This window comes from Oryx dammah, unplaced genomic scaffold (genome assembly GCF_014754425.2).
Source record: "Oryx dammah isolate SB20612 unplaced genomic scaffold, SCBI_Odam_1.1 HiC_scaffold_8, whole genome shotgun sequence".
NCBI classification, from domain to species: Eukaryota; Metazoa; Chordata; class Mammalia; order Artiodactyla; family Bovidae; genus Oryx; species Oryx dammah.
The window spans coordinates 23,394,059-23,415,942 of record NW_024070192.1 but is presented as its reverse complement, the minus strand read 5'-3'; the positions used below and the strand labels follow the sequence as shown (position 1 = coordinate 23,415,942).

Here is a 21,884-nt window from a genome sequence, read left to right as displayed (position 1 = left end):
CTATGGCAAAAAGATTAGTGGTTGCCAGGGAGAAAGATGAGTAAATAGGCAGAGCACAGGCAGATTTTTAGAGTAGTGAAAAGACTGTGTACAATACTATAATGGAGGTGGCAGATACATGTCATTACATATTTGTCAAAACCCATGGAATGTGTAACAGCAAGAGTGAACTCTAAACTATGGACTTGAGGTGAGAATGACATCAGTGTAGGCTCATTTACTGTAACAAATGTACCACTCTGGTTTGGGATATTGATAGTGGCAGAGGCTGTACGTATGGGTACAAAAGAAATCTCTGTACTTCCTCATCAATTTTGCACTAAATTTAAAACTCCAAAAACTAAAGCTTTTTAATTTAAAAAATAAAATCAACATTTAATTCTGAAAACAAGCTGCCCTGACAGTTACCAGAGAACTGGGAAAATACTTGGTTCCTTAATGTAGCCTGGACGCTATGGCAAGCTTATGCAATAATTTATCTATTCTTCAGAAGGGTAACAGCACATAATAGAGCTCCCTGGCTATCCAGTGGCTAGGGTTTAAACACTTTCACTGCCACGAGCCCAGGTTCAATCCTAGTTTGGAAAATAAGATCCCATAAGTAGAGTGGTGCAGTCCAGAAAAAACAATCGTAAATAAACAAGTGGTGGTGGTTTAGTCGCTAAGTCAGGTCCGACTCTTGCGACCCCATGGACAGTCTCCTCTGCCCATGGGATTCTCCAGGCAAGAATACTGGAGTAGGTTGCTATTTCCTTCCCCAGGGGATCTTCCCTACCCAGGAATTGAACCCAGGTCTCCCACATTGCAAGCAGATTCTTTACCAACTGAGCTATAAGGGAAGTCCCCAAATAAACAAAAGACAAAGTAAAAACAAGTTCTCAAAAATAATGCCATTTTAGTGTTCAAAAACTCTAAAAGCTACCTGAAAAAAGATGTTATGCTATATTTTGAATTCTTTAAAAGTACATACCACAGAACTTATATCACAAACTAAAACTATTTGCTTAACATATTTAATAGTAATGGCATATTATACATAATTTATATCAGTTTCAATTAAGAACCAAGAAGAATCTCACAAGGGATTTTCCTTTTTTTAATGATACATCTATGCTCAAGTCTTATCTTCATGTCCAAGTGATAAAAGAATATGCATAACACACCACAGTTCCCTGAAATCCCTCTTCAGAGGTTGCAAAATCAACAGCATTCTGGCCCACAAAAATGTTCTGTTTGGCCAGAAAAGTTGTTTAAAATGTTAATATATTTATGTGAGATATAGACTCTTCGGTTCAGCCTCTGCCCCAATTTCTTATTTTCCTACATCCAGCCCAATTCATTCAACAAACTTGAATTAATTCATTCAAGTTTGTTGAATGAATTGGTTTTAGGCCCTACCCTATACTGTTATTAGTATAACTAAAGTTATATTCAGATTTCTTTAAAAATTTTCATATGAATCATGGTGTCATATTTTAGTACATTTGTACTGGAAAAGGATATATTCCCTTCTTTCACTCTTCCCGATTTGAGAGCTAGCACTTAATTAGTCACATATATATTTTCAGAACAATGCCATAAACAACTCTATCACAAAGAGAAAGTGGTGTATTGTTTTTACTAATCCACACATAATTGTATGGAAGAATAGTTGGATAAAAGCTTATGATCAAATGCGAGGAACCTTCTTGTTTTTGAATAGTTTTACTCAAAATTAGTATTTGGCAATATTTCTGTTTGTTTTATCCTTTCATGAAATATACATGCACATATGCGTCATACTGAAATACACAATTCTACTTCAAGAATAAATGTGTTAAAATTTAAATGTTTTATATGGCTAAACCAAAGTGATGCTGGTGGATCTGAAACTATATAATAGAACTTTGCATGATATATTATGTAACCAACGGAAAAGCTTTTTCTTACATAGCTAATTCTACAAACACATACCTGACAGAGTATACTAAGGGAAAAGTTGGTACAAAACTTTCAAGTGATCATTCTCTATGTGGTTATGCCCAAGCCATCAACTATTAATGATAAATTAAAAGACTATTTACCTGTCAGGACCTGAGTTCAGGCACTCAAAAGTTTCGTATTTCTCTTGCAGAAGCTGATGACAATACTAATCCCTGCACTGTGTAGGGAGGTGCATTCCTTGCACTGGCTTAAGTGCTAATGATTTCACCAACCCTTGAAGTGCAGAACAGTAAAAAAACAGTTTTCAGCCGTTTTTCTTACTGATTTCTCATTTTAAAAATTACAAAGTAAGATTTCAAATAGGTTTCAAAATAAATCATTTCTGTTTAAAAGGCAGTGCCTTAGTTTAAAAAGACACGCCAATAGATCTATCTGGATTACTGCACATATCACAAGATGGCCTTTTTCATCAATTAAAAATTTACACACAGAAGCAACAATTTCATGCCTTCAAATAATTTTATGATTTTACCTTAAAGCACCAAGATTTTGGCTACAGATACGTAAAGCAGTCTTCCAGAAGGCAATCATAAATATTAATAGGTACTGGATGAGATTAGCTGGGGTAAAAAATCCTATCTCCCCTATGACTCATTTATTACCCTGCCACCAGCTTACAGCCCTGGAAGAAGCTGACAGTCAAGTTCACAACTACTAGTTTCTAAAGAAACAGTGCTATACTCTCCCAATAAGAAAAAAATCAAGAAATGCTTCCATATCTAAGGGCAAAATTAAGCTCTGTATATATCTGGAAGGCCAAATCTGTTTCTGTCTCCTTAAACTATCAAATTAATATAACTTCCTATTCTGTTATACTCTAAAATAAAGTGGGTTTACACATAACTCCAGGTTTTTCCTACTGCTATAGGAGGAGTTGAGAAATGTACCTTAGCTAGTTCTGAAGAAAATATTTTACGTATTTAAAAACATTTAATGATTTGTATGAATCTCTCTCTGAATCCTGTTGCCTACCAATTCTCATTATAATACTAACACTGCTTCCTTAAGATTCAGATCTTGATGCACTTGGCACATTCAGTGACACACACTCAAACATTTAAATTCTCTGAATTCTTTTCCTGCCACTTTAGTAGAGGAGGATAAAAACAAACCTGAGCTGAAACTAGGCCAACTGGAGGATACACATTTATGTTGCTAGTTCTACCTAGCTAAACTTAACAACATTTTGAAACCCTATATTGAATTTAAACGCTCTCTACCTACAACAAAGAAAGCTTGCCTTGATATGCTTACCTAAGGTGCTTCCATTTTTCCTCCGTTAAAGAAATAAAATAATCTCTTTCATTTACCAAAGATTTTTTTTTTAAGTTGGCACTCAATTAAAGTCCATTTGAAGGATCTTTTCCTCTAACTTAAAATGGCAGCAGTTGACCTCATTTACAATCAACGGAACTTAAGTACTTCTTGGCAATAATATGCTCAACTGCTACATATCTTATCTTTCTATGGACAAGATAATTTAAGAAAAATTGAGGAGACACATATAGCTGGGCCTTAAAATGTTACAGTATACTGTGAAAAGGGGAAATAGCAATACAGAATGTAAATCAAAAGATCAAATTTCTAACAATGTATATCAAAAGAGAAGGTTTTCTAAGAGGAAAAGTCTGAGTAGCAAAGACTAATCAATAAGCCATTTAACAGGGAATGTCAAATCAAAAGTAAAGAGCAATCCAGATCCAAAATTGATATATTTGTGAGTTCATGCCAAACTTGGTAACTTTTTCAAAAGCAGTTTATGTGGGAATAAGAATTCAGGCAGAAATGGATTATTCAGTTTAATTCTTATTGTAATTACAAGATCTAAAATATTTCTTTGTTAAAGATGCTGAGTTCCCACACATTCTCTGCTATGTTTCTTTTCAACATTTTCTTCCTCTGTAACTAACTCCATCATTTAGTTTCTAACCTTCACATTAGATCTCATAAAGCAAATATTTTCTCCCAATTATGAGTAACACTATCTCAATTTTAATCTATTGTTTAAGAGAATAAAAAAAAACTTTAAGAAACTCACGTATAAACTAGTCTGCTTGAGAAACTTTTCATGTTCAAAGTATTTAATTTTTCAAAATAACTCTTCAGATCTATGTGAATGGTATTATATTTTACGCTCATGAAAATGTGATCTGCCTAGGGTCACAAAATAACAATGTTTGAAGTAGAAGTAAAATTGTGACATTTTCTTTATTTCATATTATTCAAATAGCTCCTATGACCATCTAAAGAATTTTCCTATTTTGAATATAACAAACATTGATATCTTAATCTGAAGTGTATGTATTAAACACACATACACACCAAAGCAAACACAAAAGTACATATTATACACAAACATGGAGACAGCAAACTAAAAGGGAAAACAGCATTTACCTTCATCTCCTTCTGGTACATATGAAGCTGTAATAATGTCAATATCAGCACAATTCATCACAATCTGATTGGTTGCCTGCCTCACCTAAGATGGCAAAAAAAAAAAAGTCAGCAGTGTCAGAAATAGCCTAGATTATTAATATGTACATCTTCATCTTGGCCTAATATATGTCATAGGCAATTTTTTTTTTAAATCCAGACATGACTAAAACCTAAACTAAGTATTTATGCAACAATGGTAGAAATAAATGACTAGTTCTAAACATCCACAGCAATTCACATTTTTGTGGTAATATTCAAAGCAATAATAAATACTTAGGTATTTCACAGAATTCAACTATCTGACCACTGAGCTAAATAAAAGGCTTTTTTCCCCCACTTAAACCTTGATTTAAAACAACTTAAATTTTTTAATTTCAAAAAAATTTTAATTAGGAAACCTTTCTTACATATTGCAAGTTAATTATGTATCTCAACCTACACATCATACCCATCATGAGTGTACGCTTTTTTTGTAAGAATAGAGGAAGAAACCTGGTATTGTAAACTATGTCAAAACTTCATAAAACACTCTTTAAATTTTTTCTTTTCCCAAAGAAACATCTTGAATGTAACAGACACTAATGACTCACCACCAAGATTAAATAAACTTTTACGGCTTTGTCTTATTTGACTTAGATCCAAAAAAGTAAAATATAGGTATAAAGAATGCCCCTTCCTCTTTTCCTCGTTCCTTAGAGACAACCACTATCCTAAGCTAATATATATCTTTCCCATATGTTTAGTACTTTTGTTACATATATAAAGAACAGAAATGTTTTTAATCTTATACAAATGATATCAAAGTGTGTATAATCTTTGCACTGTATTCCACTGTTGTTTAAACGAGAATTTTTCTGATCACTAGTAACATTAGTTATCTCTTTTGTTTCTTCTCTTTCTCTCTCCCCAACTTCTACAACCACCCCCCCAACTATCTTCTTCCCTCCCTCCCTCATTTTCTTTCTTTTTTGGCCCTTAAGTTTTTCCCCTGCAACTTATTCATAACCCCTGCTCATTTTCCAATTTGGTTGTAACCTTGTTTTTATATAATTGTTGCATTAAACAAAACTTCAAATTCATTTTCAGACATATGAACAGTCTAAATCTAAAATAACAAAAATACAGATGTCCTAAATCACAAACAAATGCCCACAGAGGCCAATGAAACAGGTGAGTACAGTAGGCCAGGTGAAGGCTATGCATAAAGGAAAGCTATGTGCAAAGGAAGGAGGAAGTATACATTTCTTGGAGCCAACCAATTACTGCTAAACAGGGGGGGAAAAAACAAACAATGTTGCCAGATCTTTCAATTTTAAAAAGCCACAAATACAAATTTCACGTGCAATCTCCCAATTTTTAATTAATGACAATTAATTCAGATTTTTCAAAAACACTGTGTAGATCAAACAAAATCAACTGTAGTCACCAGTGCCTCGAGGTCACTGAACAGACCACAACACTAGGTAAAGAAACAGAGTAATATAAAATTTGTATGAAAAACCTAAGAGTAATTATTTTATGAGGAACCAATACATACATATGATTAATATTAAATTAAAATTACCCAGCCTAAATTACAGACAGTATGTTATTAAACTTTATAACAGTCTGTTAAAATCTCTAACATGTAAACAGAAACTATTCTGGGTTATAAAAAACAAAATCTTCTCATAAATCTTCCTGTTTCTAAACAAAAATACCATTTAGTGAACAGTTTTTAAATTTTGTAAGTGGTAATATTCCTTTCTTCACACTGTTTATTTTGAACACATCTAAACAACACTAAAACTTTTAGTCCCAACTGACTGTTTCTAGAACTACATTTAAACAAAAAGAAAAAAAACAACCTTGCCTATTCATAAACTGACTTCAAAAAATTTTTTCAGAAACACAGGAATAAAGCATTTGCTAGCGTATGCACCAAAGGGTAAAATGAATAGAAAACTTTCCAGGGTTTGAAGTCGGCATAGCGAATAATAACAGTGGTTTAGTTACATGTCTTAATCTTTACCTAGGCAACTTTTATTTTCATCCATCAACATCTACAATGAATTTAATGGCAGCCAAGGAGTTAATCTACCATGTCAAGATACTTGTACTACACTACATATGCCAAATGACATTTATCTCACTACTATTGTACCGTTTTGAGGAAAAGTGTTTGTACTTTGGAAAGGCACAGGACACAACATCCAGTTACAAGTACATTCCAATTCCTCCTGGCTTTAGGCAAAACCCACCAGTTCATAGAAAGAACAGGGAAGCCTGGTGTGCAGCAGTCCGTGGGGCTGCAAAGAGTCAGACACGACTGAGCAACTGAACAACAAACACCACTACCAGTTTATACTAATGAATTAAGCTGCTTGTTGAACAGCAACTAATTTTTTTTCCAGAGTACTGCCATTTCTGGAAGGCAATACTCAAATTTCAAAAATCAGACAGTATATTCTGTCTCGTATTAGAAATGCACTTTATAAACAACAGGATAATCCATAGAAAGTGTTTCTTTTACCACTTAGTGCCTCACACACAGTAATCTTTTAATAGATGTTATTATTCAGACACATGCACAGAGAACAAGACTAAATGTGCTCTACTCATAAAGATATTAATCTGAATATCATCTAACAGCATTCACCTAATGGTTTAGAAAGCACTTAATCAAAATGATAGCAAACTTAAGAATTATGTGCTGTATTATAAAGCACATATTATATATTATATTGGATATCAGCATACTCTTATGTACCATCCAAGGAATGTAATTTAAAACATCTATGTGGACTATGTGCACTCAACTATCACACTGATCTTTTTGATGCTTTACCAACAAGAGCTCTAACCTGATGATTCAGTGATTTCTCACAGGTTAACATCATCATGTTACTGAATACTGCTTGTATGTTCCACTATCAAAAACACAGGTGATAATGTTGAGTCAACTATATTCAATTAAAAAAAAAATACTAGTAATAAATCAAAAGAATGTCAGCATTAAGATCTTCACTTTCCAAGCTTAAAATAGAAGCAGAATGCTAAAGGTGGGCATATAAATTGTATTGATAACAAACTTACTTTCAACCTTTCCATCTGGTGCTATGAATAAATGGGTTATTAATGTATTCTTTCTTTAATTCAAATTAGGGCTAGTTAAGTCTTCTTGGAGTCCCATACAGACTGTATTTCAGCTAAACCAAACCACGCTAAGGAACGTTTCTACTGAATAGACAACTTGACCATTGGTAACAATTCTGCAATGGAAGTTTCCTAAGAGCTAGAAAGGGAGCAATCTGAGACAATTTTTTTCCTGAATGAGTCTTTACCACAGTCACTCAGGAACACACCTTACGTGTACTATTAAGACGCAAAAGGGTTTTTTCCTGATTGCTAAAACCCTGAGATTTTAGTAAAAGGAAACCTCCAGTCTGACAATTCCAAAAACCAGTCAATCTGAAGCCTGACAAGCTACCACTTTGCCTAACAAGCAATTTCATCATTAAAATTTTGTAATAATCATTGCCTTTGTGAAACTGCTATAATTTCTAAAGACAATAAGGAGCAAATAATTAGTAAACACAAATTGAGCCAAGTTTTCTAACAAAAGAGCCACTAAAAACAGCAAGCTGCAGAAAGTCAAACATAACAAGTAAACATACAGAACATTACTATTTATTGTTTATATACCATAAAAGTTTAAAATTATACATAGAAATAACACCTACCAAAAAAGAGAATTAAGCGCTCAGCGTGAGGGTAGGAAGAGATGGAAATGGACTTTAGTGGCATCTGTGACATTTTATTTTCCAAAAAACATCTAAAGTCTAAAGCACAGGGGACAAAGCACTAATATCTGCTAAATCTAAGTGGTAGGTTACTTCTCTGTATTTAAAATATTTCCTAATTTAAAATAAAACATTAAAATGATTGCAAATGGCCAAATAAACTGAGAACCACATACTTGTATGGTGTTCAAAATGGAATCTCCAAGATCTAGAGAACTCATCTCAATTAACAACAAAACAGCTATCTGAAGACTCAGTCCTTTGACACTGACTCACATACAGATTACAGTAAGATTTACTTTCCAGTAAGAACAGGCTCATTTATGTAGCAAAGTTCAGAGACGTCTCACTGATAATTTACTACTCAAGACCACATTTATGTAGGCTGCATTGTACAATATCAATTATCAAGAACCAGGAAGTTAAAAAATAAATAAATAAAGCCTTTATGGAAACCAGAAGCGACAACACAAAGTCCATACAATAAAGCTCATACCTTTCACTCAGAAGAGAATCCAACAAACACATTTAGAAAAAAAATTTAAGCTCAAACAAGTTTGTTTATTTGGTTACTGAGACCTATTCAGATCAAGTTTAGTAAACAGAAGAGGGAAGAAATTGCACAACAGGGAGCAACAACACACAGTAAGCAGCAAGTAATAACCTGAGAATAAGAAAAACAAAAAAATTTTAAAGAACAGATATGAAACTAATAAATTATAGTACACAGTCCTGGGTAATCTATGGTTATAAGTATCAGTGACATATTGAGAATGCTTTCCAGTATTTAGAAAACCTAGAATATGAGGAATCAAAGAGTTTAAAAAGATAAATATTTCCATCAAATCAGTAGATATTTTTTAAAGTCTGAGTGTCTCAAAGAGTAAGTTTCATTTATCTGGAACACTCACCGCAGAATTCACTGCCAGTTGATACTGGATAAAACTTACCATACAAAACTCTCTTATACTTGGGGGTTTCCTCAATGATACATTTCAAGAAACATAATAGAAATCTGAACAAATTCAATTCCTTATGACTAATCTTTCAAATTTACTTTAAGACCATTTAGTGATCTAGCATAATGCTGGACAAAATTAATTACCTTTATCTTTTTTAAAAGTTAAAAAAAAAAACAAGAAAAAAAAAAAACACCCTACCAAAATGACTGCATAGAAAATCTGCAAAATTTGGGCAGAAATTTCTGTAACACAGGGTTGACAATAACATCCATTTAGGTGCCAAGTTTCAGTCTGCCAAACAATCTACTGTATCTGTAACTCTCCTCAAAGTGCCAATTTAGTCATCTCCATCATGAATATTTTGTTGGCAGAGGCCAGGGATTGTTTAGTATATCCTGACTCCTATTTCTCTGGCACAGGTAAACTATTTCCATAACACAATTACTGTATAAAGCACTATGCACTCATAACCAGGAACTGTCACCACTCACATAAACTTGTAATCTATTTTTAAATGAATTACCTACAAAGCAAGAGAGTCAGAATTTGAAATGGCTATGAAAGTCTATTCCTCTCACATATCCTAATGTACAAGGAGGGGAAAGGGAATGTCCCATTTTTCTAGGCCCATGATAACACATTTTCAAAACCTGCTGAATTAGACCACACACACTTATGTAAAAGACAACTACTTTTTAAATCAGTGCACACTGACTAATTCATCTTCCCCAGGAGTCCACACCCAGGCCTGGTTAAAAATCTACTAAATTCCTAACATGTAACCTGTACAAATACTCTGGGCTTATTACAAAATTTTGCAACTAAAGCAACCAAGCAAATTGCACACTTTGTGCAATGTAATTCCGAACTGTTAGGGGACTGACACAATATCAGTCATCAATTTGGCTTCCAGAGATATAATTTTGTCCACATTTTTAGACTTCCATAATCAGATACCATCTAATCCCAAAGGCTAAACTTACTGCTCCATTCTATTTCAAAAACATCAATATATGCTAACAACTGTTAACATTTTACTAATGTTAACTCCTCTTCACATTTTCAAAAGCAGCAATGTGTACAATTAAAAAGTCCAATCTTCCTTTAATAAAACCTGTTTTTTTCCTTGTATCAGATTAACAAGTCCCTGCTAATACCTAGTACATTACCATTGTACATTGTACATAGTACATTGCTCCCTCAATGTCCTGAACCAGCCTTACATATATTTCTCATTTCTTTCAAAATGCCAAGCAGAAAACAGATAAGCATGTCACTGCTTGCTGTTCTACCCTAACACTTAAATAAAACCTTTATTAACAATTTTTTTCTGAAATTTTTCCCTATACCTCTCAAAATTATGAACCCATTATGGGGTATACCTCGGAAAATTATGAACCTATTAGGGTATACTTCTCAAAATTATGAATCCATTATGGGGTAAAACAACTATGGAGTAAAAAAACAAAATATTTTTTTTTTAATGTTAGCCTTTTGACATAATGCGAACTCATTCATTGCTAGGTCTTTCTTCCCGCAGGTCTGCCAAGTCACAAGACACACTACTGTTTACACTCCCTCCCATCTGCCCCCAGCCAATATATATCAAACATTCTATAGTCACTTGGCTCAAACAAACAGTCTCCCAAATAACCCTCTCAAATCCTAATTTAGGCCCAAGGTGCACTCATTCTGATTCATATTCTCAATGGAAAATTTTTAAATCACCTGACTTTCACAGGGGTTTCGTCTTTAGATGCAGCCAGACCACAGAGCCCTCATGCTTTCCTACAAGCACCCCAAATCTGACAGTATACTTTTTAATTCTACACTTTTAGACACATTTTCAACCTGAGTACTAGGCTTTCAAATACAACTGCCAACTTTCAATTCATTCCAACGCTATGGGCTAGTGTACATTTCTTTTATTTCATTGCTACATACACCCTGTTCTTTAAGATTGAGGCCTACTGATTTTCCCCCCTAACTGCAGTAGGAAAAGAAATGAAACAAAATACATTTACCATCATTCTTTTTAAAGATAACAAGTAAAAGATATTTAAAGCTATCGTTACTACAAGATATTTAAAGGTACTAGTAAACAGTTCCCATTTTTCATTACGAACTTCACATAAGACATCACATAACACGATATCACAAATGTCTATTGTTCCTGACCTTTGTAGGGCATCAATACTAACGATCTCCAAAATCAAACAATACTTTAGATAATCTGCGGGGGGAGGGGCGGGGGAGCATGATTCACCAAAAACTGCAATGAGGAGTAATGGAATATTTTCACCAGTGGTACACTAAAACTAATGGCTTCTTTCAGAGGAGGGTACTGCTAAGCAACCATCGCCGTAGCAATAAATCCACCTGCTTCAAAGGCTGCAAAGCTAGAAGATGGGAGGAAAAGCGGAGACAGGGGTCCTCCTTCAGCTTCTCTAGAGGTTAGGAGAGAACAAAGTCACTGCTGCACTGTCACTAGAGGGGAAGGGGGAGGGGGCGGATCATCTTAGAAACCCTGCCCCTGGGCCGGAGCAGGCGGGGAGAACTCGGCTAGGCTGCACGGGATTAACATTCCCCTTCTCACTCTCTTCCCCCTTCTAGAATCCCCTCCTCTCTAACGCGCGGCAGTCGGAGTCCCAGATGACTGCCCCTTCCAAAGTGTCCTCCGTGGAGTGTGGGGAAAAAGACGGAAAAGGCTGAGCATGGACTCCGATGACCCCTCTGGCCTCCCCAACACCCTCCAGCCTCTCCCAGACCACGACCAAGCCCGGAAGGGCCAGGGTCTGGGGGAGGCCCCACACAGGTGTGCTGGCCCCAGAGGCGCGCGGCCCGGGCCCTAGCCCAGCAGGGCAGAGCACACAGACCGGGCGCCCAGCGGCCGCCCCAGAGGGGCGCGCCCGTCCCCGAGCCGGCCTCCCCAGCCCCAGGTCCGCAGCGCCCAGGCCCGCCCGCCCGGTCGGGCCCCCAGCCCAGCCCGCGGGCGCGGCCTAACTGCTTGCCCGGCAGCTCGCCCCCGGCGCCCGAGGGTCGCCGTACCTGGGCGGAGGCCTCCAGCTTGCCCTCGAAGGTGAAGTCCAGCAAGTCGGGCTTGAGGCAGAGGCTGTAGTTGATGGGGGAGACGTCGGCAGGCAGCCGCTCGAAGGGCCTCTTCTCCGGCATCGCGGCGAGGCCCAGGCTGTGGAGGCGGCGGCGGCGGCGAGAGGAGCGGCTGAGGAGGAGAAGGAGGAGGGGAGGAGGCGGAGGGCCGAGGAAGAGCAGGCGGCGAGCAAGGGAGGGGGCGGCGGCTGCCAGCCACATCCACCGAGCGCCGGCGACCGCCTGAGGAGAGCGACCGGGGGAGTCTAGGGGCGGGGGAGAGACCCAGCCCGAGCGCCAGGGGCCAGGAGGGAGGCAGTGCGGGCGGGCGGGCTGGCGGGCCGGCTGCCTACGGGGAAGGGGGCGGAGGGGAGGGAAGGGGAGGAGGGCCAGCAGGGGAAGGCGGTGGCGGCAGCAGCTGCGTGCGCGGCCCCGCGGGGCGGGCGCGCCTCCGCCGATGTGCGCGCACGCGCCGAAGCACGGGAAGGAGCGGCGAGGGCGCGGCCGGCTGGGCGGGAGGATGCGGGTTAGCGAGGGAGCCTTGGAGGCGGGAGGGGGCTGCTGGCGCTGCACCTGTCCGCGCCGCCGCGGACAGCCGGACTGCTCCCGGAGCCGGAAGAAGCCCGGAAGGTTTTGAGAAGCAGAGAAAAGGTGTGAGGGCTCCCTTATCACACCCCCACGTCCCCCACATTCCCCTCACCGCCCCCATCTCCACCCCCCGGGCTGTCTTCGGAGTAGAAACCTATGCAGTTGGTCAGTGCAAAATGTTAAAATACCAATTTAGAGCAAAATCCCAGCCTAGACTTTTAGCTCCAGATCAACAGAAAGCCCCGAGTCTCTTTGGCCGTAATTATTCCTGTTATTTTCAGTGTAACTTCAAGGGATGATATGAAAAATTTTCTCAGAAAATCTTTTAATAATCCAGGTTACTAAAATCAGTAAGATTTGGACCTTTGAGCAAGTGCTTTCAAAAATTAGAAGTTTTGTTTTCATGATTTCATGTTAAAAGATATGTTTCACTTTTTTTCTAGTTTCATCTTTGTTTCTACTTAAAAAAAATAAAAATAAAAGACCTGGGGATTCCCTGACCGTCCAGTGGTTAGGACTTTGCTCTCACTGCCAGGGTCTGGGTTCTATCCGTGGTGGAGGAACTGAGATGCCACAAGCCCTGCAGTGCGGCCAAAAAAATTATACTCATAAAAGACCTTTTACCAATTGTGGCCTCTTTAAAGGTAAATTAGCTTTGGCTCCCTCAGTTTTATAGCCATCTCACAAATTGAGGCATATATTTTTAAATATAAATATATATTATACATAAATGTGTATATATTTGAATATGTTTTAAAGTGTCAAGGATGAGGAAATTTAATCTATCCCCATGTTCCTTTATAAAATCTTCTTATATAGCACCCCTTAATTGTTAAAACTCAGTGCTGAAGGCTGTACTGAACCAGCATTGTCCAATAGAAATATAACGCAACCTAGCTAACTAACTTTAAATTTTCTAATAGCCATATCAAAAACAGGAAAAAGGTGAAATTGATACATCTTATTTAACCCAGTATATGCAAAATATTATCATTTTGGCATGTAACCAATATAAAAATATTAATGAAAGAGTTCCATGGTGGCCTGATGTTTAGGATTCCTTTCACTCCCATGGCCTAGATTCAATCCTGGTTGGAGAAACTGAGATCCCACAACCTTCGCAGCCAAATATATATATGTATGTGTATATATGCAACTTTTTTCCAAAATAAGGGTTTGAAATCCAGTGTATATTTTATATTTTACATATTTTACAGCACATTTCAATTCTGACTTGGCACATTCTGAGTGCTTAACAGTCACATGTGACTAGTAGCTATTATCAATATATTGATCAGCACCATCTTGGACTCTAGGCCTGTCCTGCTATCCTCTGAATCCTACAGACCTTTTAGGACAGACTGAAAAGCTGCACTCCTTTCAAACTAAGATGTGAGACGGGGCCTTTTGTTGCATGGATTCATTTCTATGACCATTTTTGGTCATAAATTAATAATATAATTCTGTTAGTCTAGTAATAACATATTGAGTAAGAAAGGCAATGCAAAAGAATGCTCAAACTACCGCACAATTGCACTCATCTCACATGCTAGTAAAGTAATGCTCAAAATTCTCCAAGCCAGGCTTCAGCAATACGTGAACCGTGAACTCCCTGATGTTCAAGCTGGTTTTAGAAAAGGCAGAGGAACCAGAGATCAAATTGCCAACATCTGCTGGATCATGGAAAAAGCGAGAGTTCCAGAAAAACATCTATTTCTGCTTTATTGACTATGCCAAAGCCTTTGACTGTGTGGATCACAAAAAACTGTGGAAAATTCTGAAAGAGATGGAAATACCAGACTACCTAACCTGCCTCTTGAGAAATCTGTATGCAGGTCAGGAAGTAACAGTTAGAAATGAACATGGAACAACAGACTGGTTCCAAATAGGAAAAGGAGTACGTCAAGGCTGTGTATTGTCACCCTGCTTATTTAACTTCTATGCAGAGTACATCATGAGAAATGCTGGGCTGGAAGAAACACAAGCTGGAATCAAGATTGCCAGGAGAAATATCAATCACCTCAGATATGCAGATGACACCACCCTTATGGCAGAAAGTGAAGAGGAGCTAAAAAGCCTCTTGATGAAAGTGAAAGAGGAGAGCGAAAAAGTTGGCTTAAAGTTCAACATTCAGAAAACGAAGATCATGGCATCTGGTCCCATCACTTCATGGGAAATAGATGGGGAAACAGTAGAAACACTGTCAGACTTTATTTTGGGGGGCTCCAAAATTACTGCAGATGGTGATTGCAGCCATGAAATTAAAAGATGCTTACTCCTTGGAAGAAAAGTTATGACCAACCTAGATAGTATATTCAAAAGCAGAGACATGACTTTGCTGACTAAGGTCCATCTAGTCAAGGCTATGGTTTTTCCTGTGGTCATGTATGGATGTGAGAGTTGGACTGTGAAGAAGGCTGAGCACTGAAGAATTGATGCTTTTGAACTGTGGTGTTGGAGAAGACTCTTGAGAGTCCCTTGGACTGCAAGGAGATCCAACCAGTCCATTCTGAAGGAGATCAACTCTGGGATTTCTTTGGAAGGAATGATGCTAAAGCTGAAGCTCCAGTACTTTGGCCACATTATGAGAAGAGCTGACTCATTGGAAAAGACTCTGATGCTGGGAGGGATTGGCGGCAGGAGAAGGGGATGACAGAGGATGAGATGGCTGGATGGCATCACTGACTCGATGGACGTGAGTCTGAGTGAACTCCGGGAGATGGTGATGGACAGGGAGGCCTGGCGTGCTGCGATTCATGGGGTCGCAAAGAGTCAGACACGACTGAGTGACTGAACTGAACTGAACTGAACTGAGTGCTTACTAAACACTTTACATGTATTAATTAATTTGATCCATTCAACAATTCTTTTAGGTCAACACCATTATCCCCATTTTACAGATGAGAAAACACACACAGAGATTTAGTGACTTGCCCAAGGTTGTACAGTTGGTAAGTGGCAGAGCTGGCATTAAGACTCAGCCATTTTTTTCCCTCCTGGAAAATTTTGTTGCAGCTTCCCTATTTCCTAATTCTCCAAAACTATACAAAAAAAAGATCTTAATTACCCAGATAACCACGATGGTGTAATCACTCACCTAGAGCCAGACATCCTAGGGTGCGAAATCAAGTGGGCCTTAGGAAGCATCACTATGAGCAAAGCTAGCAGAGGTGATGGAATTCCAGCTGAGCTATTTCAAATCCTAAAAGGTGATGCTTTTCAAGTGCTGCACTGAATATGCCAGCAAATTTGGAAAACTCAGCAGTGGCCACAGGACTGGAAAAGATCAGTTTTCATTCCAATCCCAAAGAAAGGCAATGCCAAAGAACGTTCAAACTACCACGCAATAGCACTCATTACACACTCTAGCAAAGGAATTTTGAGCTAGCCTAGCTCAAAATTCTCCAAGCTAAGCTTCAACAGAATGTGAACCAAGAAATTCCAGATGGTCAAGCTGGGTTTAGCAAAGGCAGAGGAACCAGAGATCAGATTGCCAACATCCGTTGGATCATAGAAAAACCAAGAAAATTCCAGAAAAACTTCTGCTTCATTGACTACGCTAAAGCCTTTGAGTGTGTGGATCACAACAAACTGGAAAATTATTCAAGAAATGGGAATACCAGACCACCTTACCTGCCTCCTGAGAAATCTGTATGCATGTCAAGAAGCAATAATTAGAACTGGACATGGAACAATGGACTGGTTCTAAATTGGGAAAGGAGTACGTCAAGGCTGTGTATTGTCTCCTTGCTTATTTAACTTATATGCAGAGTACATCATTTAAAATGCTGGGCTGGATGAAGCACAAGCTCAAATCAAGATTGCTGAGAGAAATATCAATAACCTCAGATATCAGACACCACCATTATGGCAGAAAGTGAAGAGGAACTAAAGAGCCCCTTGATAAAAGTCAAAGAGGTGAGTGGAAAAAGCTGGCTTAAAACTCAACACTCAAAACACAAAGATCATGGCATCCGGTCCCATCACTTCATGGGAAATAGATGGGGGAACAGTGTTAACAGTGAGTGACTATTTTCTTGGGTTCCAAAATCACTGCAGATGGTGACTGCAGCCATGAAATTAAAAGACACTTGCTTCTTGGAAGAAAAGCTGTGACAAACCTAGATAGCATATTAAAAAGCAGGGACATTTTTACCGACCAAGGTCCATCTAATTAAAGCTGTGGATTTTCCATAGTCATATATGAATGTGAGAGTTGGACCATAAAGAAGCTGAGCGCTGAAGAATTTATGCTTTTGAACTATGGTGTTGGATGAGACTCGAGAGTCCCTTGGACTGCAAGATCAAACCAGTCAATCCTAAAGGAAATCAGTTCTGAATATTCATTGAAAGGACTGATGCTGAAGCTGAAACTCCAATACTTTGGCCACCTGATGGGAAGAGCTGAGTCATTGGAAAAGACCCTGATGCTGGGAAAGATCAAAGGCATGAGAAGGGGACAACAGAGGATGAGATGATTGGATGGCATCACCAATTCAATGAACATGAGTTTGAGCAAGCTCCGGGAGTTGGTGATGGACAGGGAAGCCTGGCATGCTGCAGTCCATGGGGTCACAAAGAGTCAGACACAACTGAGCGACTGAACTGATCTGTACCTCAACTTCTTTAAGTTATTTTCATTATGCAAGAACCCATGAAGCTCCCTTTTTCTGTTAAAGCAAATATAACATATAACCATTTAAGGCTCTCCATGAGCTGTTCTTACCATTTTCTCAGACTTGTTTCTCTTTACCCTTTAACACAGATTCTCCAGTCTTAGCAAGCTAACCTGTTTATCCTTGGTTCTTAGAGCTTGCTCACTATCTCTTCTTTACCATTGCTCACGCATTATTGCTTGGAAAGTCCTCCTCCTCCTTCTTGGCCAACCCATGCCCCTCCCTTCCTTCAAAACTCACCTCTTCCAGAAAGTCCTCACTGACTAACTCCACCCAGCTGTAACCCATTTCCCATCATCTCTCAAGTATTGGCTTTTGCTGACTTATTTGTACTTGTTCTGTCATTTTGTCTTATATACATATCTTTTTTAAGATGTACTACTGGCAAGAGCTTGACTTCTTATTCTCCTGTAACTGTCAGGACTGATCCCTGCACAAAGTACATCTCAATTGTTATTGACCCGACTAACCAGTTGACCAAGAGATAATACTTTACCCTTTGTATTAAAGGGTAAAAAAACCCTTGTGGTGTGTGCTCCATAGAGAAACTATGTGAACCTAAGGCTAGAGGCAACCTTCTTTTATAAAATCACAGGAATGATTTTTGAAAAGCAAAACAAAAAACCTACCAGGGCTAGTGGACTTCATGGCAACGGTAATTGTGACCCTGCTGAGGATAAAGGGGAGAACCTTACTTGGCCCCATCCCTAGTCCCATGACCCAGAGGTTCCAATGCAGCAAGTCAAGATTGAACCCAGGCCTCCTGGGATAGAAGAATGGAAGATAGCATATCAGTTCAGTTCAGTTCAGTCACTCAGTCGTGTCCGACTCTTTGCGACCCCATGAATCACAGCACGCCAGGCCTCCCTGTCCATCACCAACTCCCGGAGTTCACTCAGACTCACGTCCATCGAGTCAGTGATGCCATCCAGCCATCTCATCCTCTGTCATCCCCTTCTCCTGCCCCCAATCCCTCCCAGCATCAGAGTCTTTTCCAATGAGTCAATTCTTCCCATGAGGTGGCCAAAGTACTGGAGCTTCAGCTTTAGCATCATTCCCTCCAAAGAAATCCCAGGGCTGATCTCCTTTAGAATGGACTGGCTGGATCTCCTTGCAGTCCAAGGGACTCTCAAGAGTCTTCTCCAACACCACAGTTCAAAAGCATCAATTCTGCGGCGCTCAGCTTTCTTCACAGTCCAATTCTCACATCCATACATGACTACTGGAAAAACCATAGCCTTGACTAGATGGACCTTAGTTGGCAAAGTAATGTCTCTGCTTTTGAATATGCTATCTAGGTTGGTCATAATAGTTCCCATAAAAAGACTAAGGATCTGACATATGCTCCAGACAGTCTTCTCTGGGATAACTTAAATGAAGTTTAAGGCTCTCAGAAATTAATTTCCCTCCAATGGGGCTTCAGAAAGAATGGAAAAGGCAGTATATCTCAAGGTCATTAGCAGCACTTCCAACAGATTTCTTGGCTTCTCTCTTTTAATGTCCTTAAAGCAGATAAGTGCATAATGCATACTTTTCTCAAAGAAAAGTATTATATTCACTTGTGGTTTGAGAATTTCCAAAAAAAAAAAAAAATCTGTCATGTTCTTAATATCAGAATGATCTTCATAGCACGAGTTGGAGTAAAAGGATATGCAGTTGGCCCCTTAACTGGACAACCCAAGTTTGAACTATGTTAGTCCACTTGGGGTTTTTTTTTTTCATTTAATACAAACTATATGACTACATGATCTGTGGTTGATTGAATCCTCAGATGCAGGGGACTCACTATAAAGTTATATTAAGAGACAGATTTTTTTGACTGGAGGGAGTAGTCAGTGTCCCTAATCTCTATGCTGTTCAAGGGTCAACTATAGGGCAAATGTAAGTCATTGAAAGAGATGTTTCACAGCAAAGAGAATATGAAGGAACTGGGTTACGGATCCAAAATATTCCCCACATTACATGAAAGTAAATCATTTTGTAATCATTTAGTTTCACTGACTTAGAAATTATAGGCTTCAATGTCAGTTTTGAACTTGTAACTCTAGTTCCACTAAGGTGAGTCTTACCTGCGGAAGATGGTGAAGGGGTTCCAAAAACCAGGGAAACAAAAAGTTGGAGAGCAATCCATAGTAGCTGGTGCCATGAGATCCCAGCCTTCACTCTTTTCTGTAACTTAAAATGGCTGTTGGAATGACTGTTGGGGAGTAGATAGAATGTTGCCTACCTATCCTGTGTTCTTCATTAAAGAGTAGATTAATTCCATATGCTTTATTTAAAATGTGGACAATAACGATACATAACAGGTGATATATGTATGTCTGTATGTATTCATTCCTTTATTTGAGGATGGCAGTATGACATTATATACATCCAAATATGGCCAAAGAAAGGCCCTCACAGTTGGAAAGAGTTTTATTTCTCTTGGTATCTTTCCATCAGGAAGTTGAAAAAGTCATGCATTTCCACTTCCACCTGTCTTACTTCCTTTCTAGCACCTCCCCTCTTTTTTTTTTTCCTTTCCCAGTACTTCTGCGTCCTTTTTCACTAACACCATTCCAGGATTATTTACCAATCCCAAGTGACTGGACAACTATATGACTAAACGCAGGCCCTTTGTTGATGATCTTCAAGTTGAGATGAGCCTGTTTGGCCCTGTCCTCTTACGAAGGGTCAGTCACCAGACTCTTGCAGAACATGAATTAGAAATTAAGGCCAACGCCCTTTGCTGCAGGGAAGAATACATATATCTGTGTCTGATGCGTGGGTCCCTGGAATGCTGCTACAATATTCCCCTTGAAATCACAAGTCTTTAAAGGTTACAGTGTTCTTTTGGAGCTGGCATGTTAGAATTAACTTAGCAATGGTGTTGCCTTGACTTCAAATCCCCCCAAAATAAGTGAGGGCTCAGGTTGAACTAGACCAGTGAAGTAGGCAAGAGCATTGTCTCTGCAACTTAGCAACAGTCAGATAGCCTCTCCACCCTTGGCTCTATTTCTATTTGTTTTTTAAATCCCTGACAAGAATAATTTACATCAGAATTAGTCCTCCCTTAAGTCTTGACCCCTCACCTCAAAGAAAATAATCTCACCCATGCCTAACCCTAGGTTAAGGGTGGGGTGAAGAAAAGACACTCAAAACATTAAGGCCTGCCAACTTGCCTTTGAAACTTTAGCCATATCTTAAATAACTGAGGATGAAAATCTGCTGCTGCCAGGCTCCCTACAGAATTTGCATTGGAGTCAAGATAAATAAACACTTAAAAAGTGTACAGTTCAGTTCAGTTCAGTTGCTCAGTTGTGTCCGACTCTTTGCAACGCCATGAATCACAGCACGCCAGGCCTCCCTGTCCATCACCATCTCCCAGAGTTCACTCAAACTCACGTCTATCGAGTCAGTGATGCCATCCAGCCATCTCATCCTCTGTCGTCCCCTTTTCCTCCTGCCCCCAATCCCTCCCAGCATCAGAGTCTTTTCCAATGAGTCAACTCTTCGAATGAGGTGGCCAAAGTACTGGAGTTTCAGCTTTAGCATCATTCCTTCCAAACACCCAGGGCTGATCTCCTTTAAAATGGACTTTTGGGGAACTAGAAATTAGCTTGTGGTCTGCTTATGCACAGGACTGAACTGAAAGTTATCTGGTCCTCAATAAAAAAATGAATAAAATAATAATGCCAGAGGGGAAGAGAGATTGAAAGGTAGGCATCTAGTCCCCTTTCATTGGCAGATGTTCTGCATTATTCTAGGAAAACAGTCTTGGAATATGGAGGCTAGCCTGAGATCTGGTACCTGTTTTTTCCAAAATAAAATTTAGAGGGTATCATCTCTGCATTGTGGATCGACTCAAGAAAAAGCCACAGAAACAAAAAGCAATTCAGATTATTCATATTCTTTAGTCCTTGGGAAGCCATACCAGCAGATTTCTAGATATGTCTATTTTAGTTCAAAGTGCGATCACACTGTATAAAATATACATTCACTGAGGAGGCGGCAGAGCACAGATACCCTGGGGACCTGACCTCAGAAATTAGGGCAGGCCAAAAAAAAGACAAAACTCTTTAGGCAAAAAGGCACAATTCAGACATTCAAGATATATATATATATATACACATATATATATATATTTATTATTTGACTGCATCAGGTTGTAGGCTTAATTGCTCCCTAGCATGTGGGATCTTAGTTCCCCAACCAGAGACTGAATCCACGTTCCCCGATGTGCAAGATGGATTCTTAACTGCTGGACCACCAGGGAAGTCCTGGGAACAATGTGTGTGTGTGTATGTATGTATGTATGTATGTATATATATATAAATTTTATATATATATATATATATATTTTTTTTTTTTTGCCCCAAACCTAGATTAGC

The 21,884-nt window shown here is 39.0% G+C and overlaps 1 protein-coding gene across 1 annotated transcript in view; it reads right to left on the bottom strand.

The window, feature by feature from the left end:
• Positions 1–12,655, bottom strand: part of NPEPPS (aminopeptidase puromycin sensitive) — a 115,630-nt gene extending 102,975 nt beyond the window's left edge. The window contains exons 1-2 of the mRNA XM_040245547.1: positions 12,212–12,655; positions 4,378–4,462 (exon numbers count right to left, since the gene is read on the bottom strand). Of these exons, the coding sequence (XP_040101481.1) occupies positions 4,378–4,462; positions 12,212–12,472 (346 nt within the window). The 5' untranslated portion in view covers positions 12,473–12,655. The remainder of the gene's footprint in view (positions 1–4,377; positions 4,463–12,211) is intronic.
• Positions 12,656–21,884: the final 9,229 nt, after the last annotated feature.